Source organism: Euleptes europaea, chromosome 6, assembly GCF_029931775.1.
Source record: "Euleptes europaea isolate rEulEur1 chromosome 6, rEulEur1.hap1, whole genome shotgun sequence".
Taxonomy (NCBI): Eukaryota; Metazoa; Chordata; class Lepidosauria; order Squamata; family Sphaerodactylidae; genus Euleptes; species Euleptes europaea.
This window is the reverse complement of record NC_079317.1, coordinates 90,951,660-90,969,884: the sequence shown is the minus strand read 5'-3', so window position 1 is coordinate 90,969,884 and position 18,225 is coordinate 90,951,660. Positions and strand designations below refer to the sequence as shown.

General features: G+C 42.6%; 2 protein-coding genes across 2 annotated transcripts in view; one reads left to right on the top strand and one right to left on the bottom strand.

Annotated features, from left to right (window-relative positions):
* Positions 1-1,602: 1,602 nt before the first annotated feature.
* TSSC4 (tumor suppressing subtransferable candidate 4) lies at positions 1,603-2,775 on the top strand. Its single transcript, XM_056851457.1, has one exon. It carries the CDS (start codon positions 1,627-1,629, stop codon positions 2,683-2,685), a length of 1,059 nt encoding a protein of 352 aa, XP_056707435.1. The 5' UTR covers positions 1,603-1,626; the 3' UTR covers positions 2,686-2,775.
* Positions 2,776-9,723: 6,948 nt separating this feature from the next.
* TRPM5 (transient receptor potential cation channel subfamily M member 5) overlaps positions 9,724-18,225 on the bottom strand; it is a 116,036-nt gene continuing 107,534 nt past the window's right edge. The window contains exons 22-25 of the mRNA XM_056851954.1: positions 16,876-17,054; positions 15,996-16,128; positions 15,320-15,392; positions 9,724-9,822 (exon numbers count right to left, since the gene is read on the bottom strand). Coding sequence (XP_056707932.1) covers positions 9,724-9,822; positions 15,320-15,392; positions 15,996-16,128; positions 16,876-17,054 — 484 coding nt within the window. The remainder of the gene's footprint in view (positions 9,823-15,319; positions 15,393-15,995; positions 16,129-16,875; positions 17,055-18,225) is intronic.

The following is an 18,225-nucleotide window of genomic DNA, read 5'->3' as shown; positions in this document are numbered from 1 at the left end:
AGTCACCTGTAGCAGGGCACCATCGGTTGGTCCGAAAGCACACGCAGGCTTATATTGGCAAAGGCAATATAAGTGCTCAGGCCCTAAGCTGTTTGAATTGAGCCCAAGAACAAATTGACAGCTGATATACCTGAGCGAGGACTGGTGTTACATGATCTCTGCAGCAGGCTCCAGTTAGAATCCTTGCAGCCATATTTTGGACCTGTTGAAGTTTATCTGCGGCCCAAAGTAGAGAGCTACATGTTAAATACAAGATGCTGCTATTTGACGCACTCAAATATACTGTAGAAGCTTAGCAAGATTTGAGGGCCCAATTCCCATGTCATCTTAAAAACTATTTTAGGAGGGTTTAACCATTGTTCCTGCCACATTTTAGGGTTGAGCACAATCCTGTCAAGCATGGCCGTACATTAGTGCAGAAGGTTAGAATATGAAACTCCAAGAGATCCCTGATACATACTGATTTTAGTTTTTATATGCCCATATATATATTCATATATGCCCACCATATATGTATATATAGAAGCGGGGGGGAAATGACTAGATTTTAATTCACTTGCTGAATATGTCACCAATGTGATTGATTTGTAAGAATTAATCTGGACTGGGTCACATTTCTCTCTGCCTTTTCCCTACCTTACGCAAGTGTCTTCTTTTGCCCTTGCCCCATTTACAACTGATCTTTAGTGCTGGAACTTGGATGCTGCCTTGGGTATTCTTTTCAAACAGAAAAGTGGGATATAAATAAAACAGAACTCAATTTTTGGCAGATCTATTTATTGGCACATTCTTAGCATAATGTTTAAAATTTCCCATTTAGAATGAAATAGTCTGTAAATGTATATTCAGATACATTCTGAATATACGTGGCACACCCAGATTCAGAGCTTGCAAAATAGCCCAGCTGAAAGTGCTTTTAAAACTATACTATTACCTGACAATAGTACCTGGGAAAGGATATTGTGTTGGCTTTGTTTAAACAAGCCAAGGAATGGAAGAAGCAGATTCTTGTCTGCGTTGTACAGGATTACAGTTTTATTAAGGTCTTCTTCCTTTTTTGAGAAAGTCACGTCACAAGAAAAGAGATAAAACATCTACTAATAAGCAGAGTGGATAGCATACTGCAATATCTATGTTGTTTATAGCAACAAAAGTTTTTAAAAGAGGGAACTGTTTAGTTGTAAAGATGGGGCAGTTGGATTTTCTATGCTTTTGTTGGCATTTTTAGCTTTCAACTCTCTTGATGTGAACGGAAGATTCTCAGGGAAAGCTCTCATTGTATTTTATTTTTTGTTTGTTTAAGAGATCTATCCCACTTTCCAACTTTAAAAAATGAATAATGATTAGAAAACAGTAACTGTCCAATATAAAATAGAAGCAATAAAGCAAGCACCAAATAATGCACTTAAGAGAATGGAGCCAATGTACGTCTTTCAGTATTGAGGAATATGTTCTGCCTGGCTAGCCTTGGTTAATAATCTGGTTGCACTGTTCTGGGTAACTTTTCATAGCTGAACTGAACTGCTCCTTTTTGTTCTAGGCTTTAAACTCCCTGGACAACTGGAAAACTTAATTTTCTGCAGCAGGGCCACATCCAAGTTAGCATAGCCAAGCAATTGCCCAGAGATGGGAGATGAAGGCGCGGGTGAAGCTTTTGTGGGTATAGTGGCTGGTGGGGACAAAGATTATGAGGGTGTCCTTCCCTCAGACACAGTTTCATTGAGCGATTCCGATTCAGATGACTTTGGGTTCACAGATGAGGCTGAAGTTGATACAGTGTCCCCTGAAGAACCCCTAGCCTTGGACGATGCAAGATGCGGATCTGATGAAAGTGGTGATTCTCAGCGCAGCGCTGGTAGGCCCCACGTCCAGCCATTTCACCTGAAAGGCATGAGCTCAAGCTTCTCCCAGCGCAGCCAAAGCATCTTTGATTGTCTGGAAGGGGCAGCCAAACGTGCAGTGCCCTCACTGGCTGAAGACAACGTGGTTGATGGAAGGTTTAAGCGCCCTCTGCCTCCACCCAACCTTTCAAACAAGATGCCTGCAGAAAACGTTGGAAGACAAAGCAGGCAACCGCCGCCGCCTAAAAGCTCTCCTGCGGTGCCTGACTATGTGGCACACCCAGAACGCTGGACAAAGTACAGCTTAGATGGTGTTTCAGAGACCAGCGATAAGGCGAACCGATCGATTGCCATGGAGTTTCTAGAGGGCTTGAAGAAGAGTAGAGAAGAACAAAGCACGATTTGCTCTGAAAGCTACACCCCACCTTTCAACCAGGATCCCTCCAGCTCTGGAGTTGGAAAGATTGTCTTTACAAAACCCTCAAAGGCAGTCTTAGATGGCTCAGAAAGGAAAAGACCAGCTGTGAGGGAGGAGGAGGAGGAAGAGGCCAAGCCTATTGATAAAAAGCAGGCGCTCGAAGGAAAACCACCAAAAAAGTCTAGCAACCCGAAGGAAGATGAAAAGATTGGACTAGATCACTTAGATAGTGGAGTAAAGGAAGTGGAAGATGAAAAGCCGTTGAAGTTGGAGGAGCTGGGTGTTCAAAAAGGGTCCGGCACAGATTCTGCTGTGGCCCATGAAGATTCAACAGTGGTAACGGTGGGGTTCCACGGCAGCAAGAAACGGAGCAGGAAACATATCCGACCCAAAGCTGGTCTGGACGAAGAGGAGGAAGATTCTTAAAGAAGCTGGAGAGCGATACGTGCATATGTGTTCTAGTGTTTTTGCAGAGAAGTTTCCTTGACATTTTTTCCTTTGCCAAGTTTGCATAAGTTGGGCAACTTGCTTGTTTTGTTTAGCATTCTTCGAACGATGACTGAAAATATCCCTTCTGTTCCATTTACCTTCCCCAGAATATCCCTCTGTGCTGTAGATTCAAAACTAGAAGAAATTTTGTTTGAGGTGTTCTAGAGATGCTTATAATAGATTCAGTGACAGCATAAACTTCTGTCTTTTGACAGAACGTCTGTTTACACGACATACTTCAAGTGGTAGAGCAGATCCTCTGGCCCAGTGCAGAATTTTTCTCCTCTGGAGATTTATTGCTGAAGTGTTTGCTTTGCCTTTGCCATTTGTACACTATCTGTTGACTAGTACCCCATCCCTGAATATCTTAACTGGTGAAACATATTATGTGGATGAGGCCCAAAATGCTTGATTGGGATCATGTGGAGCAAAGGCTTAACCTGTACCTTTCTGGACTGCCAGTGAAAGTAAAAGCACAAGCTGTATTCTGGTGAGCCACAAAATGGAAGATGTACACATGCAGTAACAGCATGGGGAGGGGGGAAATAAAGGCAGTCTGAATTTAATCATGTTTCTTTTTAATGTGTGGTATTTGATTAATCTGATTGTCTCATCATAGGGTTTTCAAGGTAAAGGTTGGTCAGAAGTGGTTTACCAGTGCCTTCTTCTGCACAGTACTAACCAGGGTGAGCTGTAGTGGCGCTGCCATTGTCTACGAAGGATCATCCGCCAGTGTCACCTTCCACTACTGCTGCTGCCCAGTAGCTAACCTTCAAGGATTCCTCTGCCCCCATCCCCATTGGAACTGCCTGTTCTCTTCTGTGGATGTGGCCATTGATCCCTTAAGGGGGTGGATGCATCTTCATCTGGTGTCTCAACTGAGCCCATTCCATCTTGAGTGACTCTGCTAGGAGTTTAGTCTCTTGATAGAGTCTAGACCCCTTACAGTATTGCTCTCAGCTTCCCTGACACACACAAAACCCCTTACTACGTTAAGGTGCACATCCAAAAGGGGGCTATCGTATTTTGGTCACACAAGAAGACAAGAGTCACTAGAAAAGACAGTCATGGTAGGAAAAGTTGAGGGCAGCAGGAAAAGAAGAAGACCCAAACAAGAGATGGATTGACTCAATAAAGGAAGCCACAGCCCTCAATTTGCAAGACCTGAGCAAGGCTGTCAGAGATAGGACATTTTGGAGGACATTGATTCATAGAGTCGCCATGAGTCGAAAGCGATTTGACAGCACTTAACACACATTTAATGAAAAAATTAGGATCATAGTCAAGTCAAGTGAGTTTATTTGTATAGCCATAGGCCATTACAAAGTATCCTAAAATATTTACCAAATTCTAAGAAAACTGATTAAAAATTAGTTACAGGATAAAAAGTAAAACAATAGTTATCACACAATCGCAAATCTATCATACAATAAAAGGAGGAAAATCCATTAAAACTAAAAGTGTTCTCACTATACCTAAACAATTTCCTTCTTTGTGGCCTTGAGGGCTCTTCTTAGCAGCCAGAGCAAATTCTATGAGTCACATGTGCATCAGAGTCTGATAGTAGAAAAATCAGTTTTTTGGTCTCGGAACAGAAGTTTACGCCTTTCAGTAACCCATCCAGAAATTTTGCTCTGGGCTCCCTATAAAACGGGCATAATAAGACATAATGAAATATGTCCTCCAGAGACGGGATTCCACAGATGCACATACGTTGTTCCTTTGGTGTTTGACTATACCGACCTAACAAAAAGGCCGAAGGCATGGTCTGAAATCATAAAGCAAATTAAGATCATAGAAGAAAAAGTTAGGAAAAGTCATCTGGGGGGCATCTAAATTAAAACTTTGCAACCAAATCCAGTCCAGAGTTCATTCAATTGTGAAATCTGGGGAAAAGGTCAAACTCTTTTACTTTCCAACTTCCTTACCTCCCTATCGAAAACCTGTGGGCTAAGGTTTAGGGACTTTGTATTGGCCTAAGTGCATTTGTTTGGCTATTAAGGGCCTTAAGCAGGCTTTCCATTCAGAGCCATCCATACACTTCTGATTTGCTTTGCTGCCATTGGCCAAAAGATGGGCTGAAGGAATAAGGAAGGCGGGCTGAGGCCACTGATTTTGCAACAAACCAATTCCAGCAATGATTTTTGAGACCCTGCCTCCACAGATGGTTTGTTTCGTTAGAGCCACTTCTTTTTTTTTTTGGTTTTTGTTCTCAGCTGTTGGGAGGACCAGGCTTCCAAAGCCTTTGCATTGCTGGAATAAGGAAAATTGCCATCTTACTTTTCCATGGCAGACCTGAAAGCTGCATGTCTATCAGAAAACAAAACACTTCCATTCACTATGCTTCTATGCTAGAAAGAGTTTCACGTGTTGAATTTCTGTTTGCTGTGCAGCTGTTAAAGGCTGGAGCTGTGCCAAGATAGTCTGGAGATGCTTGTGGAGGGTGTCTTTGCGTATGTGCTGGGAGTGATGCCAAGTTAGTTCTGTTGAGTTCGGCATTTAAGACTGAGTTCATATTGCAGAACTACAATCCATAAAGTATAGATGTTCCATGTGAATAGGAAAGGACTCTCTCTCACACTGCTAGGAAAGGACTCTCAAAAGTGGTTCACTTTCTGCTTTACTTGCACAGACAAATTTGATGGACCAGTAGTTTATTTAGGGTAAGCATACATGATATATCGAAGCCTAAAGCTACAGCTGTCTATATAATAAGTAGTCATCTGTTTATGAAAACCAGTTGCTCACAAGTACCATATTCTCAAAGATATATTTTGGATTAGCATATTGGTTTATTTTCATATTGTTGTACAATATTGTAATGGGTTTCCAGCTATTTCACACATAAACGCTCTTGCAAATTCACATCCCTATCTACTAGTAAATGTTAAAATCCTACTTTGTTTGCTCCCATCTACTGTTCTTAAGCTCTGGATGCCCCTGTTCATAACCCCAAATCAGCTTTAAGAGAGAAGAGAGCCAGAGATCGGAAGAAGAAGAGTTGGTTTTTATATGCCGACTTTCTCTACCACCTAAGGAAGAATCAAACTGGCTTACAATCACCTTCCCTTCCCCTCCCTACAACAGACACCCTGTGGGGTAGGTGGGGCTGAGAGAGCTCTAAGAGCTGTGACTAGCCCAAGGTCACCCAGCTGGCTTCATGTGTAGGAGTGGGGAATCAAACCGGTTCTCCAGATTAGAGTCCACTGCTACAAGCCCCCGCTCTTAACCACTATACCATGCTGACTAAAATATGTGTGTGTGAGGAGGTGTCCTTCAGATTACTGAGAATTTAGCTTTAGTCCAGCTTTTGATCATTTGTGTTTGCATATAAAAGAGCCCTAAACTTCTATGAGAATAAAATCATTTGTAACAACAGTTCCTTGGATAGAGAAGTAATGTGTTGGTGAAGACAAAATAATTAAAGATTGTCATAGTTGATTTAGCAAGCGTCACACACATGAAGCTGCCTTATACGGAATCAGACCCTTGGTCCATCAAAGTCAGTATTGTCTACTCAGACCATGGTGATAGCCATGATGGATTGCGAGCACATTACCAGCAAGACTAATGTGGTCGTTTTCCTTTCTTACCCCCTGTTCGTAGACCGAGGTCTTGAACAATAAAACCATAACACTTCAATAAGACCCACATCTAAAGACACCTCCCTTCGAATCTTCTCTGCAGCCTCTAAAAAACAAGCAACAAAGTAGGTACACTAAGGGTCAGTGTCCTCTAAGAGGAACTGAACCTTTTGCTCTAAAGTTGCTCGGGAAAACAGACCATTTATTAAAACGGCATAATCCATTTTAGCCCAAGTTGGAACGTAGAAGGGCATTGTAAAAGGATATGTACCAAGGAGTCCGCTGACTGAAGAGGGCAGGGACACAGCCAGTCTGGAAAAAGGATGCCTAGCATACGGCCCAGCAAAACCATTGAAAAAGGGCAATTAAATCTTGAATGCATAAAGGTTCTACATAACTTTAGACTAACCAGAGAATCCAAATAGGATGGAAGATTATCCTTCGATAAAAGGCCCAGGGCAAGCGGAGAAGAGATCCTCCGAGAATTGAAATGAGTGTAACTCTTATCTCTAAACTAATGTGGACCAATGTTTGAAAGGAAGAGCATAGTGGGAAGCCTGAGAAAAGAGTACTAATATGGCATGCTTCCACCTCTGGAAAGGATAAGTATTAGGGAAAGTAAACAGAGAAGGTATTTGGTACACATTCTGACTGCTTCTGCAAATATGGGAAGAAATACTTTTAAGTCTAATAGATGCAGTGCTAAATACAGGAAGGTGTTGGGTTGGATCCAGCCAACTGTTTAGTTCAACGTTGCCCCGTTTTCCTCCTGACTAGAGCTCCCAACGCACATGGCTTTTGTACACGCTGGTCTCATGGTCCCTTTTGGGTGGTCAAAGGGGATCCTCTCTTCCCTTTTTTCTTCAGCTGAAAATCTGATTTGATCCATTATCTCGCTATTGTAAGGAACAGAGGTGCATGCTGCCATTAAAAGAAACCATCCTTTAGGAAACTGAAGAGCATGTCAAGTATGCCAAAAAGTCAATCAGCAACACAGCCAGTATTTGCGCTTTGGGAGTGAGTGTCAGTTATCAATATACGTCATGTCATCTTGAAGTTGAATAGTGCATTCTCCATCTTCGTTCCTTTCTGATGCAGGCATTTGATGAGAGTCAGTATTTATGAAACCTAATGAGATGTTTAGAATGAAAACATTAAATACAGAAGTTATTGGGCTAAACCATATAATGAAGTAACTCTTTAAAGGTGTTCCCATATAATCCTATTCATCTGTTTTCTTTTTTCAAAAAATCAAAATAAACTTTGTTCTTCTGTACCTGTTACTAGAAAGATTTAGAGAATCTACAAGTGGGGGACCCACAAGGTCTTATGAGGGGGGATCTCATTTTCCTCTTCCCCCACTCTTTCCTGTTCCTGAAAGCCCCCATAAACGTTTCCTGCTCTCCTTTCCACCAACCTGCCATTATTATTATTATTATTGTATTATTAGTTGGAGTTCAGATTTTTCTGCAAACCTGGGGCTTTTATCAGGTTTATAGAAAGAAATGTCTTGTCTTGCCTTGACCAAGATCAAATTAATTCACACCATAGTATTCCCTATTACTATGTATGGGTGTGAAAGTTGGACAATGAAGAAAGCTGACAGGAAGAAAGATTCCTTTGAAATGTGGTGTTTGAGGAGAGTTTTGATGTGACGTCACCCCATGGGTCAGGAATGACCTGGTGCTTGCACAGGGAACCTTTACCTTTTTTTATCTGGCCAGCTGCCCATCAATAGATACAGCTGGGTGTCATCCGCATGCTGATGACAACCCAGTCTAAAACTCCAGATTAGCTGGGCAAGGGGGCACATATAGATGTTAAATAACATTGGGGAGAGGATCATCCCTTGAGGGACTCCACATACCAATGTGGAGGGACTCCACATACCAATGGTTGTCGTGGTAACATCCTCTCCATTAGCACTACCCTCTGTCCCTGATCCTGGAAAAAGGAGATCATCCATTGCAAGGCTGTCCCATGAATACCAATTTCAGCAAGGCAGAGGATGAATAGATCATGGTCGACTGTGTCAAATGCTGCTTTCAGATCGCAGCATTTGACACAGTCGACCATGTAATAGCAGCATTGACCCGCCCTGATCCAGCTGTCTCCGGAGATCATCTGTGAGGGCGACCAATGCTGTCTCTGTCCCAGGGCCAAGCCGGATTGAAATGAGTCCAGAGTCGATGTGTCCTCCAGGAAACCTTGACACTGTTCTGCTACCGCTCTTTCAGCTACCTTAACCAGGAACAGATGGTTGGATACTGGTCAGTAGTGGGCAGGATCAATAGGATCCAGAGATACTTTTTAAAAGAGCGGTCTAACCACTGCCTCTTTCAATCCCCCTAGGAAAGTTCCTGAAATGAGGGACAGATTAATAATATCCCTCAGGGAGCCCATATACCGCCACCACTGGCTAGTTTCACCATGACAGACACAAGTCTAAGGGGCAAGTGGTATACTTCACAGCAGCCAAAATTCTATCATCATTGGACCGCGAGAGTTGGCTGAATTGGTCCAAAACAGGACCTGAAGACGGCCAAGGGGCCTCCAGTTCACTCTCTGTATCAATATTGGTGGGGAGGTCTGGGCAGAGCGACAAGATTTCATCTGCAAAATAGCTCGCAAAAGCCTCACAGTTGATTGCCAAATTATTAACAGTTTGGGACCTCTCGTAAAGAATGGTCAAATACCTAATTGTCCTAAATAATGGTGCTGGACACAAGTTAGCGGGTGCAACGGAGGCCGCGTTATACTCTTTTAGAGCCTTCACTGCCATCGCATAGGATCTCATAAATGTCCTATAAGATGTTCTTGTACAAGTAGAATTGCATGTTTCTCCCTCCTCATTTTATCTTCACAACAGTCCTATGAAATAGAGGAGGCTTAGAGAGCTACTGACTCAAGATGACACAGTGAACCTCATTGCTGCATATAATACTGAAAGGTAGAACACTAGTGGGTGTGTAAAGTGCCGTCAAGTCGCAGCCGACTTATGGCGACCCCTTATGGGGCTTTCATGGCAAGAGACTAACAGAGGTGGTTTGCCAGTGCCTTCCTCTGCACAGCAACCCTGGTATTCCTTGGAGGTCTCCCATCCAAATACTAACCAGGGCTGACCCTGCTTAGCTTCCGAGATCTGACAAGATTGGGCTGTACCATGCTGCCTTCCCTCCTAGAACCCTAGTATTACACTGCAAATCTTGTTGCTGCAGGCTGCTTAGAACTCAATTGTGCAGTCTCTTTGCCACTGTACTACACTGGTTTTTTTTTGTTATAATATGATGCTGTGCTGTATAGAACTATTGTATTGAGAAAAGAAACTGACCACATTATGTAGGCTTCTACTGTTAGATTTCTCTTAGTTTGAGGGACCACTGTCAGCACCTTACTCACATGTGTAGTTCAGAGCTGCTCCTTTGCAAAACAAGTTGTTTGTGGTTATGGTATCTGCCATTGAGGAAAGGATAACTGTGCAATAGTTGATCTACAAAGTAAAGGGTTTCAAGATTAATCAATTCATTGTCCTTTCAAAACTGCGATAATTAAGAGATCTATGAAGACAGAACGTCATGTTTTCTTAAACTTATCTTTTCAACCCTTTTGTCAGGGTCCAGACTGCTTGTACAATCTCGGAGCAGCTATGTAAGGGCAGGGGATAACAGAACTGCCATTTCAGTGAAACATGACAAGCGATTCTGAAGGCAGTTTGATGTACTTGCACTTCAATTTCAGTAGAGGTCATAGGAAATGGATCTTTGCCAAGGTTTAAACCAAGGATGTCAAAGATAAGGCCCGCAGGCCAGATCCGACCCTTTAAGCACTGTTATCCGGCCAGCGAGCTGAAGCATAGGGTTGCTAAGTCCCTCTTTGCAAGCGGTGGGAGATTTTTGGGACAGAGCCTGAGGAGGGTGGGGTTTGGGGAGGGGAGGGACTTCAATGCCATAGACTCCAATTGCCAAAGCAGCCATTTTCTCCAGCCAAACTGATCTCTATCGGCTGGAGATCAGTTGTAATAGCAGGAGATCTTCTACTATTTCCTGGAGGTTGGCAACCCTACTGATGCAGCCACCACCCCTGCCCCCCCCCACTCCTGATTCTGGGCTGCAGGGCCTTCTTCTTTTTTTTTAATAAATTTTTATTAGTTTTATATCTTTTCCATTAGACAAGCAACAGTTTAAAGATATAACATTTAAATGTCTGGGTATGTTGCTATCATTCTAAATACATAATAATAAACATAAAAAAGAAAAGAAAAAAGAAAATTTTTGACTTCCCCTTCACCTCCGTCTGCCTCTTAATAAAATGGTTAAATTCTGTCATGATAAGTTCTGATCCTAATTATTTCCACTGAAATCATAACATTTTCACTCCTAAACTATATAATCAGTTCAATAGTAATTATTAACATTAATATTATCACCTGGATCAGATTAATAAGTAATCTTCCATTTTTCCCAGACCTAATTCATGTTTACAATATTTCAACCAAACCTCCCACTCCCCCATAAATTGCTCATTGTCCTTTTGATTTAAAGTAGCTGTAAGTTTTGCCATTTCCACCAGTTCAAACATTTTTATGATCCAGTCTTTTTTTCCAGGAATATCTGCCCCTTTCCATTTAGCTGCATACAGCAGTCTTGCAGCTGTTGTAGCATAGATCAAAAATGTCCTTTGTATTATCACATCATCTGGGATCATGCTAAGTAGCATCAATTCCGGTGTTTTGGGTAAATTTCTTTGAAGAATTATTCTTATTTCATTATAAATCATATCCCAAAAGTCTTTAGCTTTGTCGCAAGTCCACCACATATGATAAAAGGAACCAATTTCTTTATTGCATTTCCAACATTTAGGGGAAGTCACCTTATATATCCTTGCAATTTTCTTAGGTGTTAAATGCCATCTGTACATCATTTTATAAATATTCTCACAAATTGATTGTGCATTTATTCCTTTCAAATCCTTTGACCATAGTCTCTCCCATTTATTTAAAGTGATATTATGTCCCACAGTTTGCGCCCAATCAATCATTGTTGGTTTTATTGTTTCCTGCTCACAGTAAATTGTCAAAAGAAGACTATACATTTTAGAGATCAGTTGAGTCTTATCTAACAGGAGTTTGTGAAAAACTGACCTATCTTTGGCAAATCCATTCTTCATATCTTGCAAAAAAACAGATTTAATTTGGTAATATCGGAGCCATTGCAAGTCTTCTTTTAAAAACTGAAAATCTTTTATTGAATATTTTGTCCCATCCCAAACAATCAAATCTTGATAGGTTAAAAACTTATCTGGTCTAAGTGGGCGCAATATTAACATTTCTTGAGGTGAGATCCACAATGGTGTTACTGGTTCCAAAATATGTTTGTACCTCATCCAAACATGAAATAAGGAGGACTTGATTATATGATTACGAAATGATGCTTGTATCTTAATTTTATTGTACCACAAGTAGCCATGCCATCCACTTATATTGTCGAATCCTTCTAGATCTAACAGTGGTATATTAGATAAGTTAATCCATTCTTTTAGCCATACTAAAGCAGCCGCTTCTGCATATAATTGAAAGTTCGGTAACGCAAAACCTCCTCTAATTTTAGAGTCCACTAGGTATTTGTATGCAATCCTCGGTTTCTTCCCTTGCCAAATGAAGTTTAATATGTCTTTCCTCCAAATATTAAAATATTTGATATGTGAAATTATAGGTAAATTTTGGAACAGGAAGAGTATTCTTGGTAAGATATTCATTTGGACTGTTTCAGTTACAACATCCAATTTCTGGTTAATGGCTTGTGTCGATTGACTAAGCGTAGTCATCATAGAAGTCAGTTGTGCCATCTGCGTGGACATCTGTTCAAACTGCTTGGCATTAGCCTCCGATTGTTTGGCTAACATATCTTGTAGTTTCTTATCCATGGTGTTCTGTGTAGTTTCTTTAAGTTTAATAAAGGCAGGGCTATTTAATGAACCAGAATGAGGGCGGGGTCCAGACATTTACATATGCTTGAAGCTGGAAAGAGAGTCACCTCTGGCAGGTCCAACAAGCAATCAATAGAGGATGAGTCACTGATCAGCTTTAAAAAAATTCCGGGTCAAATAGAGCAATTTCCCACGTAGAAATAGTCTTTTAAAGTTTTAAAATACCAACGAGTTTTTTTCCCGGACGCTCTAGATCGGCAGAGGCAGGAAGTGCTCCGGAAGTTCCTTACACTGCGGACCTTCTACCACCTCTTCTCGCTGGTTGTTTCCTTCGGGAACTTTAACGATGTAACGCGAGTGAGACGTGTTTCCGGTCCTGCGGGTTGGTTTCTGTTGTTACTCAGATGATAGAGAGGGAGTGAACAATACGGAGTGTCTTCTGGTCTTGGATATCCCCTGTTTTACAACGTGGCTGGAGGACTCTTTAAACCAGGAAGTCAGAAAGTTGTTCTCCCTCCCCTTCCTCTAAAAACATGCATCTTATTGGCAAAGAGTTCAATCCATCACAAGTCTATCCGTCTGGCTCGTTGTTTTGGTTATAGCTGATCAGTTTGATAAGGTTCCTGCCACTTATACTGGTGGATCTTATATACCAATTTCATCTGGTTACATTTGGGGAAGACCAAGGCTACTGGGAATATTTCTTCTACCCCCTCAGTTATTTGATACACCAGTAAGGAGACGAAGAATTCTTATGTACTCACTTGGGCGTCTGGAGGTGAGGTGCTTATCTTGATGTTATCCTTATGTTGTGAATGAGATGGTGGAGGGTAGAGTCTTCAGCCGAAGTTGCGTTTTGGCGATTGTATTCCCTTAGTGCCCGCGGGACCGGCATCTAGATCTCTGGGGGACTTAAAGAAGCTCCCTCAGAGTATCTAGGAGGTCAAACCGCACAGAGGGCTGCAGGGAGTTCCTGCTATCCAACCCACTTTCAAGGGTTGGGTTGGGGTGAAGTAAATCACCCCTATTTAACGCAAACTTGGATTCCCCCCAGGAGCTCTGGGGGAACGTGGCACTCACCCCAGCGTCACCACCGGAAGTTCCTTGGGCTGCAGGGCCTTCTAATCCATGCTACTAGCTGGATGGGCCCTTCACACAGAGGCCCCAGACCGCAGGCAGCGGGGATCAGAAGGTGGGATCTGAGGCAGCCACCCCCTGCTCCTGAACTGTGCTGGCATGCATGCTGCGGGCTCACCAACTGAGGCAGACACCCTTCCAATCTGGTCTGACAAGCCCACTGCAGGCTGGTACACATGACTAATCTGGGCTGGTACACATGGCCTGGCCCAACCAAATGACATTTATATCATATCCGGCCCTCACAGCTGACTGCAAAACCCTGCTTTCTGTGCCTTGGGAAAGCATCTTAAATTCTGCGGCTGTACAGAATCACAATATACACAGCCCTGCAGAATTGCAAATCTCTCAAGAAATGCAAGTTTGACACCCCTGGCTTAAACTAAAACAAAGAAAAAAGACAGAAATCCCTAGGAACAAAATTAGGGAAGGGATGTGACGTTAACTATATGATAGAGCCAATAAAGTCTACTTTTCCCACTGGGTCTAAAAAAGAGAGTCCTAAACTGTCCTCATGTTTTTAAAGATGGGTTAACAAATTCCTATAATGCAAAAAATGACCAAATCCTTACTAAAATATTAGCTAATCAAGCTATTATGTGTGTGTAAAGTGCCTTCAAGTCGCAGCAGATTTATGGCGACCCCTTTTTGAGGTTTTCAAGGCAAGCGACTATCAGAGGTGGTTTTGCCAGTGCCTTCCTCTGCACAGCAACCCTGGTCTTCCTTGGTGGTCTCCCATCCAAATACTAACCAGGGTTGACCCTGCTTAGCTTCTGAGATCTAACAAGATCAGGCTAGCTTGGGCCATCCAGGTCAGGGCTAATCAAGCTATTAGCTATTCCTATTTTGCCCAGAACAAACAAGCTGACACACAGGATCCTCCACACACCTACGAGTAAAGAGAAAATTCCACCCTTCTCCACTGGTCTCCTGCTGCGTGCTGTCTTTGCTTCCCCTTCACCTTGCTGGCTACTGCTTTCCCCACTCTTCCCTCCCAGTTTTCTCTGGCACCCATTCTTCCCCACCATGCTCATCTCCACTTATCTTCTCCCCACTCCCCACTTGCTAGCTGCCACTTTCTTCTCCGATCCCTCCTGGCTCTCCTTTATCCTCCTGGCCGTCTCATAGATGTGGTGGTCTTCCCCTTTCGAGCCCCCCACAGCCTCTCCTCCTCTTCCCAACTCCCCCTCTGTCCCCTCTCACCTCCAAAAGCAATTAAATAAAACATAAATAGGGTTAAAAAAATTCATGAGGCTACCTTGCACTATTTTGTGTTGCCTGGGCAACCCAAAATGGTGGACAAGATTTTGTAAGGCGGTTTCACATGATCTTGGCACTTTTAAAGTGTTATGTGTGTTTATTTAGAAGAAGAAGAAGAAGAAGAAGAAGAAGAAGTCGGTTTTTATATGCCGACTTTCTCTACCATTTAAGGGAGACTCAAACCGGCTTACAATCACCTTCCCTTCCCCTCCCCACAACAGACACCCTGTGAGGTAGGTGAGGCTGAGAAAGTGTGACTTGCCCAAGGTCACCCAGCTGGCTTTGTGTGTAGGAGCGGGGAAACGAATCCAGTTCCCCAGATTAGCCTCCGCCGCTCATGTGGAGGAGTGGGGAATCAAACCCGGTTCTCCAGATCAGAGTCCACCTCTCCAAACCACCACTCTTAACCACTACACCACGCTGGCTCTCATTTAAGATTTTTTTCTGCAAACTTGGCAGATCCCCTGATTTTGCAGAAGCACCTAGGTGATACCTGGGTGGATTTTAGTATCCACACAAAGGGGTGGATCATATTAGCGATATGATGCCTATCTGTCTGCCCTGAGGAAAAAAACATATTTAAATTTCAAACTTTCTAAAAATTTTCCGTAGGAGCGTTTAAAATGAAGAAACACATTACGGAAGCAAAAAAATAGAATTCTTACTTGTGATTCCAACGATCGAAGCCGTTTATCTTGTTCTTTTAAACCACTAAAATGTTTTGAAAGATTGTTCACCCTGTTTAAAAAAAAAATAGCATTGAATGAAAGAAGAATTGTGGTTACAAATAAGCTTCTGTAGACCATGCGGCATGTTTGGGACAATGCATGCAGTGGTTTTACTCTGGTGAAGGTTGGTTACCCACATACTTAATGCATCCAAGCATGAACGTGCCCACCTCACATTTGTCCATTCTGTCTCTGGGAGCCGAGCCATGTGGCCTGCAATTCTCTCTACTCACGTTCTAGGCAGCCATTATTGTGCGAACTGTGATAGACACATGTACCGATCCCACATGGAGGCACCACTTCATAAACTGTCACTTCCATTCAATCCCTGCTGAGTTTATAGCCTATGGCTTGTCCCAAGTGCTCCCTCGGGATCATGTTGGGATTACCTAGGAAGCCACCTCTACTTTTACCCATGGGTCGTGAAATATGCACAGCACATTGATTGTATTAATGCTGCATTCCCATAGAGCTCATACAAAATGAGTTTTTAGAATAATGATGTCAAGTAATTTTGAATTATCCCGTTAAGCTTAGGGAAGGGTCTGCCTATCTGGTCTTGGCTCCCAGTATCAAAATGCAGGTTTCAAAATCTTGAACCCTAGATATTTACTTGTCTGACATCTTCTTTAGTCTTTCTTCGTTGCTTTCTTTTGTATTCTTTTCCAGATTTGCCAGGTAGTTTTCTTTTTGTAGCATCTCCCAGGTTATGATTTTTTGATCCAGGACTTCCGGCAGATCTCTTTCTACATGAGAAGAAACAAAATGACAGACTGTGATCAGACACTAGGCAGTGCAGGGAATCCTGCCAGCGACTGTGTGCATCACAAGCAAGATCTCTTACTCATTTATATATGGGGTCAGTTCTCTACTATGAATGTACTGTCCAAAAGTATGCTAATGAGAGCATGCAAAAACAGAAATAATCTGTCATTCATAGTGTGTCATTCGAAGAAGAAGAAGAGTTAGTTTTTATATGCCAACTTTCTCTGCCACTTAAGGGAGAATCAAACCGGCTTACAATCACCTTCCCTTCCCCTCCCCACAACAGACACCCTGTGAGGTAGGTGAGGCTGAGAGACAGTGACTAGCCCAAGGTCACCCAGCTGGCTTCATGTGTAGGAGTGGGGAAACAAATCCAGTTCACCAGGTTAGCTTCCGCCGCTCATGTGGAGGAGTGGGGAATCAAACCCGGTTCTCCAGATCAGACTCCACCACTCCAAACCACTGCTCTTAACCACTACACCATGCTGGCTCTCCAGTGTTCACACTTGCATGTTCATTACAGGAGCTTCAAGTAGTGACATGTATGCGTGACTATGCTGTCACAGACAGAAACTTTCATTCTACTTCACATCCGCTATCATGCAATGCTATTCAGTAGAAATTTCCCACTTCACGGATGAGGTATCAAATTATGAAAAATTAACTAGTGTGTGCATTTGTGAACTAGACCTCAGATTGTTCTGAATCCTTCTATTGTTACCTCTTACCCATGTGCTCTTTCTTGTGCTCCATTTTCTTGAGTATTCGTCTAAGAAACAGCTTAATGTGGTCAATGATGATAAAAGGTGGGGCAAAAGCAGGCCGACCGTGGTATTCAACAATCAAGTTGTAACGTTGAAATTTCCAGAATATGTCTGCATTTCCCTGAACAACCTGAAAAGTGTAACTGGACGGGGGGGGGGGGGGGAGAGATGAGTCAGGCCAACATTTATTTAATACAATTCAGTTTCAAAGACATAAATATTGTTTATAATTTAAGTCAGCCACATATTTTTAGTTAAGACGTATGTACAGTTTGCTTTGACAGTGAACAAATCAGTGTGCAAGTAAACACCAAATGAAATGGGCAATTATACTCTGCTTGTATGACAACAACATTTTATTGTGATTTGATAAGGACTGGTTTGGACATGGAGCCAGTATCAAGATACATATTTGTTATCATGCCCCAAAGCAATAAATATTCATGACTCCATCTTCCACTTGTAAGATGTGGGACACAAGACTGAAGACAGGGCACCTGACCATCTCACCTGTGTGGGACCCTTCCTCCTCCTGTAGCCACCCCTCTTGCTACTGTTTCTACAGCAGGGCCAGTTTTTCCTACCTGTGTGGAAACTGTCTTTAGGGGCAACCCCACTAAGTTTCCTAACTACATGATCACTGATCTAGTACAAAATATATGGTGTCCTCATTAAAAACTGGGATTTTGCTAATTTCAAACCTTGCCTTTGAACTGCAAGGCATGAGCAAGGTTTTTAACAATAGGATGTTTTGGAGGACACTGATTCATAGGGTCACCATAAGTTGGAAGCAACTTGACAGCACTTAACACTCACACACACATTCAAATATTGAATTCTGATAGCATTGAAGAGATATCCATCCTAATCTCTGCCATAGTGTGCTGTCTACACACTCTTAGCAAAGAGGGTGTTTCTCTTTTTGCATTCTAAAAAAAGAATGTTCATGTGAAGTTAGGGTTTCCAACCTCCAGGTACTATCTGGAGATCTCCTGCTATTATAACTGGTCTCCAGCCGATAGAGATCAGCTCCCCTGGAATAAATGGCCACTTTAGCCATTGGACTCTACGGCATTGAAGTCCCTCCCCAAACCCTGCCCTCCTCAGGCTCCTCCCCCAAAAACCTCCCACCAGTGGTGAAGAGGGACCTGGCAAGCCTATGTGAATTAAACTATAGTACAAATTGCCACCTTTGACATTTTCTGGGCCTAATCAGAGAGGGTGAAAACGCACGGTCGCTTTATCCTCCTTTAATCCCTGTTTTAGCCAGGAGCGAACGCACATTAGGCAAAACGCATGTGTTCAGTCCTGGCT